This window comes from Metopolophium dirhodum, chromosome 7, assembly GCF_019925205.1.
Source record: "Metopolophium dirhodum isolate CAU chromosome 7, ASM1992520v1, whole genome shotgun sequence".
NCBI lineage: Eukaryota > Metazoa > Arthropoda > Insecta > Hemiptera > Aphididae > Metopolophium > Metopolophium dirhodum.
Window position 1 is genome coordinate 23805650 of NC_083566.1, and position 14437 is coordinate 23820086.

At 26.3% G+C, this 14437-nt stretch overlaps 1 protein-coding gene across 1 annotated transcript in view; it reads left to right on the top strand.

The window, feature by feature from the left end:
• LOC132948845 (uncharacterized) overlaps positions 1–14437 on the top strand; it is a 112342-nt gene continuing 97905 nt past the window's right edge. The window contains exon 1 of the mRNA XM_061019505.1: positions 1–352. Within this exon, the coding sequence (XP_060875488.1) occupies positions 262–352 (91 nt within the window). The 5' untranslated portion in view covers positions 1–261. The remainder of the gene's footprint in view (positions 353–14437) is intronic.

Genomic DNA, 14437 nt, shown 5'->3' on the forward strand with positions numbered 1-14437 from the left:
CGTCGTCGTCGACAGCAGCAGCAGCAGCAGCTTTCGGTCGGCACGGCAGTGTCGTGGAAGAGCCCACGCCTGATCCACGTCTCGTGGACCAAATCGGCCCGGTACACATGGTCGTGATTTACGCACATCCGACTAGCTGATCATTCACCGCCAAGGTTCGAACCCATTTTCCCGACCCGGTAGCCGTTGCCTCCGATATTTTTGAACGCGAAAATATTATTTATTTATTTTTTGCGATCTCTCGATGCCCGCCGGACGACGATGACGAAGACGACCGCGTGCCACGGCGGACTGACGATCACGACGTGGTGGTGTTGGTGGTGCACTGCCGCTCTGGTGCCATTCGTCATCGGTAAGTAACTATTATAGTATATGAGTAAAATATGACTTAGTATAATTGTATCGATATGGTATAAATTGTATATGCACATATAAATAATCAAGTATTATACGCTATAACAACGTACTATAACAATTAATACGTATACAATATAATAATAATATTATATTGAACGAATAAAGCGATCACACGGTGTTAACGTTTCGTCATTCGTCACGCTTGTCCGTCCGCAAAAGTTCATAGTTCCAACTTTCAATGTTACTGAGTACCTATACCTATGATAATATATCATTGGTATTTGTAATAATTCATTATCATAACAGCACATAATTTTTAGCTAATTAGTACGCTGCTTATTTTGAAAAGAAACTAAATTATTGCAATTATGGTTTGTATTAGTATACCTTTAGTCTTAATACTATTTAGGATTTAAAAATAATTTAACATTAAGATATGACCATATATTATACGTCATATAGGTACTTACGTCTTACTCTGAATAAAATAGCTTTTTTTTTTGTTAACAATTTTATGTGTGTATAAATTATAAATTATATATAGTCCTATATATAAATCGTGCTAATCTAAGAGTGCTATTACAATCGTTATTGTAAGATATTTAAATCTTAACACAATTATATAGGTACTTAGTGTACTACAATAAACCAATAATTAAATTTAATGTTATATAGTAACATAATTATTAGTTCTTGTTTGAATTAAATAGGTATATTTATTGTAATATTCTCGAAACTATTTGTTAAACAAAGTTAAAAAAAAAATCAAAATAATAGTTATATGAGAAAATTATGCATTTGGTGTTAATATAACAATAGATTACCGAGATTTTATTTATGAATATAATAGAGCTTACAAAAAAAAAAATGTATATAGATTATAATATTATAATATATTATATTAAATTATGAGAAAAATAATAAAAAAAATCATTATATTTAAACTTTTTAAATTGTTGTCTAGATTTGATTATAGATTAAACAAAACTCTTGTTTATTCGTATGCACAATTTGCAGTGGTTATGTCTAATTATTATTATTACTGAACATGTTAGTGATTAAATTAAAAACTATTAAATTCGGAAATCAAAAAAAAGGTTTAATGTTGATTGTTTAATTAAAGTATATGAATAAATATGCTATACATATTATTATTTATTTTGCATATTATACAAATATATGTATATGTATGGAAAGATTATTTGTATTACCTAGTATTATACAATAGACATTGTTTTCAGAAAAAAAATGTTTTGAAATGATTTAAGTAGAATTGATACATCAATTATCATAAAATACGAACATGTAGATATATTATATATATATGTGGATTTCACATTAATATTGGCCAATGAGCAAACAAATACTATATCTAGGCTGTTTGAATTTTAATCCCGATTTTATTGCACATTACGTTATTAGCTAGGTTTTACAGATAACTACCTAGATTTGTCATGAATATTTACTATGGAGTAATATAATTTATAATAATTCTAGTATTTCGAATCAGTGAACATTCGTGGGACAGCGTGTGTAAAATATATTTTAATATAATTGTTTCAATAAATAAAAGTATCTACCAATGTTCCTACCATCATAGTTTTCATGCCACAAAAATGTTGTTCAAAATGCGTTGTGTATTATACTTGCAGTAAGAATACATTTTGTTTATCAAACATTTATGAAATTTAAATTTGAGTTAAATATTTATATAAATGTTATGTTAACAAAACTTTTTTGAAGAATAAGTTTGAAGTGACTATAGATGTTGAGTACACGGTGTGGTCACGTAAATGCATATTTAAGTTTTTCTCATAATTTAAATTCTTCTATTCTATTGAGCGGAATGATTATTATACCCCTAATATTTTTTTTTATTATAGAGTCGTCATATCATGGTGTTATGATAACTTTTGCATCAAATCTCATAACTTAGAACCAACGTAAGTTCAAATATATGAATATGTTCAAACACTCTTTATAAAATGCGAACTTTTATATAATACACTTACTGTCATTTGAATAGGTTTAATATTTAAGAATATTTTTGGATTTAATATTTACATTTCTTTAGAAATTGCATAAATGAAAAACCTTTCAAACTGGACATAAATTATAATATATCAGTCCGCCGTTTTGAGTTTATTCAAAATTTATTTACACTTTAAAATAGGTATACCAAAAATGTATATTTTATTTATCTTGGTTTACGTAGAGATATAAAAACAAACATTTTGTTTTCACTTTGTTTTGATTATGTGTACAAAATTTAGGTAGAGAACTTAGACAACTAGAAAATAGTCTCATAAAGGTTAGGTCCATGTTTTTTTTATCAGTAAACTATAATTGTTTATAGGTATTAGGTATATTGTAATTGTATATTTGCTTTTAGATAAGATTTTTGTGTGATTTTTGGTGAATATTTTACGGTATGATTTGTTAATTTTTGTAAACCATGATATCTGGTAAAACAAACTGCATATCTATCGATGAGTTGATATTAGGTATATCGCATATGTTAATTATTTATTTGTCCATAGTATAGTTTTAAAAATTTTATAAATTATAAAAATTTTTTTGATCATAAGTAAACTAAGGCAGTGGTGTCCGCAGGGGGGGGGGCTAACAAGCTGAAGCCCCCCTCCATTGACGTATTATTATTACTTAAAATAAATAAATATTTATCAAGTTTCAACTGTCAATTATTCTAAAAAGCACTGAGCATTTTCAAATTCGACCTCTAAAAGTACAATTTGCTTCCAAAAACATTCATCGGGCATCGAAGCTTATGATCAGAGTATTTTTCTACCAGAAAAGTTGAGAAGTTACAAACATTTTAAAATACCTCAAATAAACGTCTCCAATTATTAGACTGGAAAAAATAAAAATAAAATTGTAACTAATTTTTCAAGACCCCCCCCTATTGAAAAATCCTGCGTACGCCACTGGGCTAAGGGATCGTTTCCTTTTTACTTTTCAATAAAGTATTAACATTATGTATTCTTATTTTATTTTATCCTTATAGTCTGGCCTAGATAACTTCATCTGCTTATTCATACTACTAACGACTTCCACATATTTTCACAATCGTTAAACTACTTTGCCATTTGTGATTTTCGTCATATCCATAATTTTGTTCTGTATTCATCGACATAATCAAACATCAGACTTCTGAACGTTTTTCGTTGTGCCTCAGTTATAAATATAATTTAATATAATATGCAAGTTATAAGATACTCTAATAGACCAAAACGTAATAATAAATTCCTAATAATTGTATTTCGGTATTTGTGTAAGTTTTATAAATGATACCTTACCACCTATAGGAGATTCCAAAGAAAGGGTCACTTTGAACAACATATTTTTCTCCTATTAATATAAATTATTGAAGACAATAATTTACAAAATATTCATCTACCTCCAGCCTAAAATTACCTTTTTCTTATTTTTAAACATGAATGTAAATAAACGACTTAAACTATATCTAAAATAAATGTTTAGGTAATTGTTAATAATTCTATTAGTATTATATTTATCTTTCAAATTAAATAATAGCATTTTGTAAATATAATATAATTAGGTACCTGAGACACGCCCAAACGAGCGACCTAACGTGCAACATCCGTAAAATATTTCTATACCTTTTTCAACACTAAATTATGAAGCTTTAATAACATATTTAGTACCATCCCAATGAAGAAAAATATATGCATTATTAAGTGTTCTACATTTAAATATTTTATCATAATCAAATATATAAGAACAATCTGCAATCGTGCACAATATAGGTACTAATAATATACTTTATGTATTATGTTTGTATAAATTAGGATTCTAATAAGTAATAATATTTATATTATTTTGTTTATTGATATAGGGATTTTTTTTTTATAAAAAGTTATTATTAAACAATATATAATACTATTATCTGTAGCTTGTGTAAATATAAAGATAGGTACACATTTTATTTGTAATACTTACCACATTGTTTTTAAACATTATTTTATATTTTATATACAAACATTCCATAAGTCAATAATAAAATATATTAAAAATTCAACGTCACAAGAATGTAATATTATCAAGTAACACTATATTATGCAGTAGGTATCTAATGTATAAAAATAAAATTATTGTAAGCTAATCAACTATCATTCGTTTCGTTACAATCTTGGTAACATTATTTTATGAAGAAAATGACTTAAAAATACTTTATACCTAATGACTACTATATTGTTAATTTTCATCCATGTAAAAATACGGAGGTTTGAAAAGAAATCCTATAGAAACTAATATCTTTACTTTGGACAGGAGTACAAGAACATATTATAATATAATATTACCTATTATGTCAAACTAATTTAAAACTAATTCTAGTCCACATTTTTTACTATTTTACTACATAATATTATTAGAGAATTTAGGTATTCATCTACAAGAAAGGTGAAAAGTAAATGTCTAAGTACAAAATGTTTGTTGTTAATTTTTATAATATGGTTACCTATGTAATTATAGCTTGTTGTTGACTATAATCTACTAATACAGTTTAGACAATAATAGTGCACGCAATACGCCCTCCTAATCTCTCTCCAGATCGTCTCTGTCCCAGTTTCTGGAATAGGTGACGTATTTCTGTTCAAAAACATTTTTTATATTTATATTAACTGACACAAAATAATATAAACATGTGTGTTATCATTTAGTTGAACATAATATGTAGGTACCTACTAACAATATAGGTATATTAATACATGATAGTTTTATTTTTGGGAAATATGTACAGTGTTTAGTGTACACACAATTATTATAAAAACTGGCAAAAAGTACCACTTTATAGCTGATACAAAACTCTATACATATACATACATATATAATAAAATATATTTTCATATAATAAGTACCTATAGGTATACGTAATATTTGTTATTTAAACATGCAATAAACAGCTCAAAGTCGTTATAATTCTTTATTATATTTGAAAACTCAGCTTATATTTCATTGAAATACGAAAAATAGTTTTAGAGGAATTGAAATTAAAAAATTGTCTCTAAAACTTAGGACGTTTTTATTTAGCTCGTCCTGCCTCAATTAATTCACAATTTGTATTGTACTATTGAGATAGGTATGCCTTTTGTTATAAAATCTAATAATTTAGTCATAGGACGACAATTTGAATATAATCCTGGAAGACTACATATGCGGATACATATATAATATATAAAAGTTCTCTACAAATTTGAGCATTTGATTTGAAAAAAAACTATAATCCGACTAGTGGTGATAATTTGTAAATTTCTAAAACAAGATACGATACACAATAGTAAAGCCATTTCAACGATTGACGATTATACCTATCGTGTTGGCAGTATAAATATATACACACACACATTACACACATAATAATATATATTACGATCACAGAATGTAACCGTTTTGGGTTACCAACTGCACAATACCGAGTTTGAAAATAATATTAAGAGAAACGTTATTTTGTCGCTAACACTAAGGTGCTGAAGATGACAGCTATTACATTTTGAGAATAACAATTTATGGGTCTTCGTCGATTTTATCCGCCAAGAAACTAAGCTTTTGGTATTACCTAAAGGCCGGCGAGACGAGTTATAGTTCTGAAAGTATATAAAATTACGTACATATTTTATTTAGTTGCCTAAATGTAATCAAAAAACTTATAATATTTTATACATCCAAGGTACATAATCTCTTGCTACAATTTTTTTGATTTATTTTCTATCAATTTATTTTGATAAAATAATTATAAATCAATTCTTCTCACATATTGTGAATGGTTTACATGGTGTACATTATAATCTAGTGTTAAAATAATATTAGGCACCTGCTTATAAATATATGAATTTAGTATTTTTGTAAACAAATATTCAATCAGCCGTATTGTCAAATCCAATATTTTTTCATTGCAAAGATTCGGTTAGCTAGTAATTACAGGTCAGTATAATACCGACCCACAGTCTACACTTAATTAGGAATACAGAAATACAAGTAGGTATATTGTCTGATATGGGCATAAAGATAGGTTAGATATAAAAGCTACATTCAATATTTTCAAAAAAATACTATATACTAGACTATATTAGTTTGTTTTTTTTTACCTTTATAGATTCAAGGCCCATTTTTTTTAATAATAATTATTTTAGTAAACACGATAATTGGTAAAATGTAAAAATGATTAATATTCATTTAACTTATAGTATAGTTTTAATTATATATACTTATACTTATAAGTATTATAACTACAATGCATAGTAATATACTTGAGTCAAAAGATCTAGATGATGAAAACAATCCCTAAATGGCCCAACACAGTACACATACACAATTATCTGCGTTCAATAGTATAATGTTGATTTTTTTTGATTACATGTACAATATTAATTCATACTACCTTCTAGGTATACAGGGCCCTTTTAAACTTGTTTAATTTATAATTGTATGATTCCGTGAATCAGCTAAGGAAATAATAGGAGAAAAATAAAACTTTATCTATATCTAGTATTCTAAATTATACAAGATAAACAAAAAAGGGATGGAAAATAATATGTAACCGTTCTGCTATACAGCAGGTTTCGAGGGTACCTCGTCATTGAATAAGTTACTGTAATGTATGTGTTAAATTTGAATTCAATGATAAATCATTGCACACGATAAACGATTCTGAGCGAAGACGGTCTGTCAGCCTATATTACTAAATATATTTTATGAGATATTTATATTGCTATTAAGGTAATTTATTATACTATTGGTAATACGGCAGGCTGAATTAATTTTTGCCAAAAATATTGCATTTTCTATATTAAATATGCCAATGTGTATAATTATATACTTACGTAAAAGTTTCAAGTCCCCACGAATAATATTTTTGAATTACAATAAAATAATTTAAAAGGTTAAGCTATAAGTTATAACAATTATCAAACATTATATCTCACTCTAAAAGTTTAAAGTTAATATGGAGAAAAATATTCATTTAATTGAGGTAAAAAGAAGCTTATATTTTTTTTTAAATTATTACCTACCTAAGTAAGTCACACATAGGTAGGTACAATATAAATTGTGAAAATTTCAATTGAAACAAATTTTTTAATAAAAAAAAATGTTTTGTTAAATATGCATTATGTATTTATTCCTTTTTATTGCACATCACTTATTAACTGTGTGGTCTAGGCGATCACACAGCTGTGTTATCTAAATTATTAAATAAAGAAATATCTATAGAAAAAATGTCGTTTCAACTATTATAGTTATAAGCTTATTAATATGTATAAATGTATAAACATGTTTCTAACGTCTTAACGTACTATTTTTCAAATGAACTGGTAAAATGTAGTTGTTTTTATAATGGATTCTGTTAGGTCACTAAGGCGATTATAACTTTTAGCTAATAAAGTTATTAAGTTAATAAATCAGAATATCAAATAATTAGTTAAGGATAAAAAGTTTATTAAAGAGTAACTTTTTAACTAGGTGGTTAGTGCCCATCTGTAATTTACAGCCTATAGGTATAAAATAATTATAATTAATGAACAATTGTGTTTATACTTTAATAATATAATAGATCATTAAAGTAGTATGATTTGTCTGTACCTAATTTAGTAATATTAAATTCATAATATAGTATAATACGAATATACGACTCTCGTCTGATATATTCAAATATATAATATCGTGATATTAAGATTAGTACTAATTAGAAAGTAATTAGTATTTCCTTTGAAAATTGTACTTACTCCAATACTGTTATAATTCATAGGGTAAGTCATATTAACATAAACGATTTACATAATTATGTCATGATGTGGCTTGTCTAGGAAAAAAATTAGTTTTTGAATATTTATATTTGTTTCATTAGTCCTAATACTCAAAATTTAAATAGACAACCGTTTATAAGTTGTTTCAAAGTAGATAAACGAATCAGTCATTTCCACGGAGGATTATACCACTTTAATAAAAAGACAGAAAATTTGAAAAAGCCTATATAGAAACATTAAAAACACTAGAAAACCTGCCACTTCTCAGACGAGTCCTGTCCAGTTGACCATTGTCTATTTGTAATAATTATTGTTGTTTAGGACTTTAACTTTCGGCACTTTAAAATGTTATACATAATATTGTACACACACGAATTATATCTGAATTATTAATTTTCATTGCAATGGACAATTGAAGTATCCAGCTTAACATAACATGTGAATTATTTTCAATAATACGATTATCTGACTTCTGAGCGACTATCTCCAAAAAGATGAGTTTAAAAATATTATAAATTAACGAAATCATTATATAGTGACCCACTTGTAACCTACTGTACAGCAGAGTGACGTTCACTTTCCCACCTTTTTTTCTTTATAATTAACATAACATTCGATAGTCTTATATTTCATAATATTTTTTATAAATCTCATTGCACTTTTCTTTTACTCAAAAATGTTGAATATTTTTACACATTCTCATTCAAAAAAAAAAAATACGCCTTACCTTACCTAACCTAACCATCGTTTTACATCAATCTTCATGATTTTTTTTTCTATCGACTTGATATTGAAATAATAATCAATCAATCATTCTGTGCAGGCTTCTATTCATGATTGTACTAAACTGAAATTATTTTTTTACATTTTCTTTACGTTACTTCGTACAATATTTTACTTGATCCCCTCATATCCCATTTTTATCAACATACAGTATAGTGTTTTTCTATCTATGTATAATCCATTATTTTGTCATATTTTTTATTTGAGCTCCAGTAAACAAATTCAACGCATTAGTAGATAGCACGTATCATATATATTATACAAATAAATTAATTTTTTATTTAACCAATTTAATACAAATGCTATAGCTGCTATACGAAGTGTATGATTGTATTTTGATTAGTGTTATTAGAATCATAGAATTAAAGATTCTAGTTGGGTTGCTCATCGACCAATTGGGGGGGGGGGGTCCGTATTCATAGCCAATGTCGCATTTTCTTGTTCATTTAAAGCATGTGTCAATACTCGCCACTGGTATTTTCTGTAGCTCATATAAGGCTCAGTCAAACAGAAACCGGTCTGCCCGCGCGGGCACTGAAAAATAATACAACCGACCGCTGCCCGCCGCGGTCAGCGTACCCGTAGACCATGGCAGCCCGCTCTCTGTTTGACCGAGCCTATAGTCACTTATGTTTATTCATATTAGTTTATTTTCCTCGAATGTATGTTCTTAATTTTAAAGTAGATTCAATATTTTTTTTTAATATTTGTCAAAAATAACCTAAAATTTATACATACATACATTATGCGCAAAACATTTCAGTTTGGGACTTTAATTCAAATTATAAAAGTGATTAAATTATTGATGATGTGCTAAGTGATTTTATCATAAGATAAAGATTTGAGATTAGATAAACATAAATTTCATAGGAGTTATGATTTGTACACGGAATAATAAAATTAAATAAAATTAATATATTGTATGCAAGTTTAGATAATTTTAGTATTATATAAATCATATTAAATAAAATATATTTATATTTTTTATTTTTTATTTTTTATTTTTTTAAAGTTTCCAGTTGGGCTGTTAAAAATACCCCCATTTCTTAATCTACTCTTCCACATTTTATGAACTTTTGAACTAAACTTAATAATCTGTCTAATTAAAATAATGTAGAAAGACTATGATATTATTGGTGTTGGAAAGTGAAAATAATTACGATTTGTATTAAATTTATTAATCTGAATGTCGAACATAAAATAATTATAATTCTGCAGCATTTGCAGTATTAGTATTTTAATATAATATTTTTTAAGTGATCCCTATATTATGTATTATTAAGAAAATAATAAGAAATCTGCTTTTAATATAACGATTTTTTCGTAATTCAAGTTAAAGGAGATTTTACACAATTATTTGAGAATTTATTATTATAATTACCATTGGAATCAAAAATTCAAACAATTTAGTATTTACTATTTACTTTGTAAAATTGTCGTGATTAAGGAGCCTCGCGACTATTATATTTTTAATCAAATACTATTCATTTTAATTCCAACAGTACGTCACAATTCCTTTCCCAATGTCGAACCTGAAAAAAATGCAATCTGCATAACATGTGTACGAGGAATTGACAATCCACATTTTAATGATCGTCCTTTTATTGTAATAAGAGTAGTTTGAACATTTCAAAAATGTCAAAAATATTTAATTAACTAAAAATAGGTTTAAAAATGGGACTAGGTCTATCCTTTGTATATAAGTATAACTTTTGGAATTTCAACATTTTATTTAATATGAAATTGGACAAAGCATTGTATATTGAAATTGGACTCGTCTGCTTGAGTAAAAAACAAAATATTTTTTCGTAGTCACAAAAAATATTTATAATATATTTAAATGGATGCGTAAAACAGTCACTCATATTATTTACACTAATTTACGACCAACACTATGACATAATATGGCCGACGGCCGAATACATATGAAGTTATCTATAAACTCTTCCTTGGATTATGAAAGGTAAAATAACCTCGCGAGGCTCCTAATTCATGAAAGAATACAAAATATTCCAATATTCTAATGCAATAGAATATATTGTATTCCATTTACAGTTTATTTTTGTATTTAAGACAATAATCATTTTAAACTAAATCCATTATTCTAATACATCTACCATGACTACAATACTTTTAAAAATGTACATTATATCTAAATTATTGAACAAGCTATGACTGAATCATTTTTACTATAACTGTAAAAATAGAATTTCATACATTTGAAAAGCAACAAAAATATTCTCATAGGCTGTATAAGTATGCAACATTTAGATAAATCAAATTGGTAAATGGTATCCACTTGAATCGAAAATCATTTTTACAAGATCCCGGCAAATCATTTGTTTTATTATTAAAGTTGTATTTTAGCCAAAACTCGTTATTGTTGTCGTAGTTGTTTGTGTTACTTTTTCATTTTTTTTTTTAATAACAATCCTTCAAATACTCTCACATAATATAATATATTATTTCATATTTGATATAAATAAGTATGCGTAGCGCGTAAAAACTAATATTTCCTTGTTATTGTTTAAATGACGTGATTCGAAATCTGTGTGTTTGTCTCTGCCGAAATTACATTTTTTAATTAATATAAAACCGTACTTGAGTAGTTATGTAATTAATAACACAAAAACATGCAGTTGCAGACTGCAGTAGGTACTTGATAAGCTGTCTGGACCTTACTGCCTACGCTGAATTAAATAGGTAGTTCATATATTTGAACAATTTAACAAAAGATAGATTGAACAATAGATAAATTGCGTTTTAATAAAAAATAATGAGAAATTGAATGAATATATAATTCAATAGGAAAATCTAAAATATAATAAATAAAAAATATTACATAATTTTATATTTGTCATTTTTTATCAATGAATTATTTATATAATAGTGATAAATGATAATTAAATGTTAATAATGGCGTATGTATAAAATATTGTTACTTGCAATAAAATAATAACAATAGAGCATATTATTATAGTGAACAACTGCCCAAAATATAAGCCAACAAAAATCCTCAAGAACCCTCCGTCGTTATATTATGCCCTCAACGAAGAGAACACAGGAGTAGTTTTTAATTTTTCCACACAATATTAATCTAATCCAAAAACTGTAAATACCGCTATACTGTACAGTAATTTTTTTTGTACAATTTGTAATATCTTTTTTTAGTTACTACTTATTAATAATGTTTCGGGTGCTGGAGTAACGTTACACTGAGATTCGGAACTTGGTTGCGGTTCCTGTTTGGTTACAAAATTTGTCTTTGTGGTTACAAATTGTTACAAAATATATTACATAATACAAATAGGTTTTTAAATAAACATTTTGACCTTTGGGTACCAGGGTAACACTCCTAGAATAAATAGTACACTTTCAAAATTCTAAAGAGTTCTTCATTGTTCCCAATAATAGAAAGTAACGTTTTTCGTAAATATATTTTCTATCATTAAACAATTAAAGTATACAATGCGGACGCTTATAAGTTATAACTACATATAAGTAACTATTTATTTAAATTTTAATATTTAAATTATATTCTAAATTATATAAGAATTTAAGTATTTTACTGTTTAAGAATGTAACTTAAATCGATTTTGGTCGAAATCATTTTACTGTAAACTACATTGTTTTTCAGTAAAATTTATCTCAATAGAAAATTTTAATGTAATAAATTTACAAATTTGTTAAGGATTTAAGAAGAATTCCCCTATCATATTTACACATTTAAGAAGACCATACACCAGTATTTGATGTATTTCGCTTAGGTATTAGTGCTAACTTTACATATTTTCGCTCAGCAATATTCACGTTTAGTTTCGTTAATTTTAATATAATATTAAATTACCCTATTATTAAACCCGGTGACAAGAACCATGCTATCTCCATGGCTAAGTGGCTTCTCGTATTAAAAATTAATACGTAATTATACGTAGGGTATATTTCGTAAGAAAAAAACATCATTCGCTCATAACATCTCTAAAACAATCAAGAAATGACAATGACATAGTTATAATAATTATTGAAATTCAAAATAAAAATGTATTTTTGAATAAATATTATCTTTTGTTATAGATTTAACAACAAATATTAAATAATATAGGCATTTGTAGTTTCCGAAGCTGTCATATTATAATATATTGATTATTGACATTCGTTGTCAAACAACGTCAATAACATTTGCAGATTCTATGTAAAGTCATTATTATTATTATTATTATTGATATGATATTTTATATTGTATATTTCTTTCTTTATGATAACTTAATGTAGTGAACCCAATTTTCAATACAATATATTTATGTATATGTATATTGGACCTCCCGTTGACCATTAATCACATCGATCTAACGTATTATCCCATGGTTTGTATGCTACATAAACCTTACAACAGCACCAAAACTCACTGAATTTATGTGATTTCTACATTTTACACTAGCGTTGTCCCACCTGTCTTTTATATGATGGATTTATAACACGATATTTTCATAATAAAAAATATATATTTTTTATGGGCATCGTGTAGGTGTTTTTATAACCTGAACTTTTTTAATTTAATTATTTAAGTACCCATTGAAATGTGGTGGATACTATTTGTGTGTTATTTTAAATGCCATAATATTTTTCAAATAGATAATACCATTTGCTAAAATCAAAGTAATGAACACAACGAAGACTATTGTAACATTTTTATTGGTAGATTAGGTAGCCTTAGGAAATTCATTTTATTATTGCATTTTAAATTTATTGATAAATCTTCATTGAACACACTGCAGTATTAAATAATAAAGTACCTATTACTTAAACGTACTATTGAAAAAATTATATAGTAAACTATGTTTTCAGTGTATCTGATCGACAAGAATAATTTTTTAATTTTGAGACTATTGGGGAAAAAAATGTATGTAGTAATTTTTGTCACTTTTTGAAGTGTTGTTAAATGTATACGTCTTGCGATTAGGTACAGTCATTATTATTTGCGTTAATAAAAGATGACTACATTATAATGTGTTGAAAAATTAAAAAAAAATTAACCCTTTTTCGTGAAATTGAATTTGTATATTATTATATGGCTATGCAAATACATAAAAATGTCTAGAGGGCTAGAGATTAAAATTTCATGAAACAGTTGTTTTTTGAGACATAGGTTTTATTGAATTTTACTGAAATATTAACATAATAGTATCATATGAAAAACAAGTTGATATTTACATCACATCAATTTATTTCCATTTTTATTATACATTCAAAGTCATTAAGAAAATATCGTTTATAATAATTTATACTAGCCACTAGTTACCTACTAATAAATAAAAAAAAAAAACTAAATATAAAACTGTCTGAAGGGGGAAGAGTTTTAATAGTTTTTCAGTAAACTCTTGATGTGTTATTTTAATTATTAAAAATATAATATAACATTAACAATTTGTATATTAGGCTTATAGCTAATAAATAAGCAAATTGGATGACAAATATAACTATAAGGTCTAAACTATATGATCGATTTCCAGTTA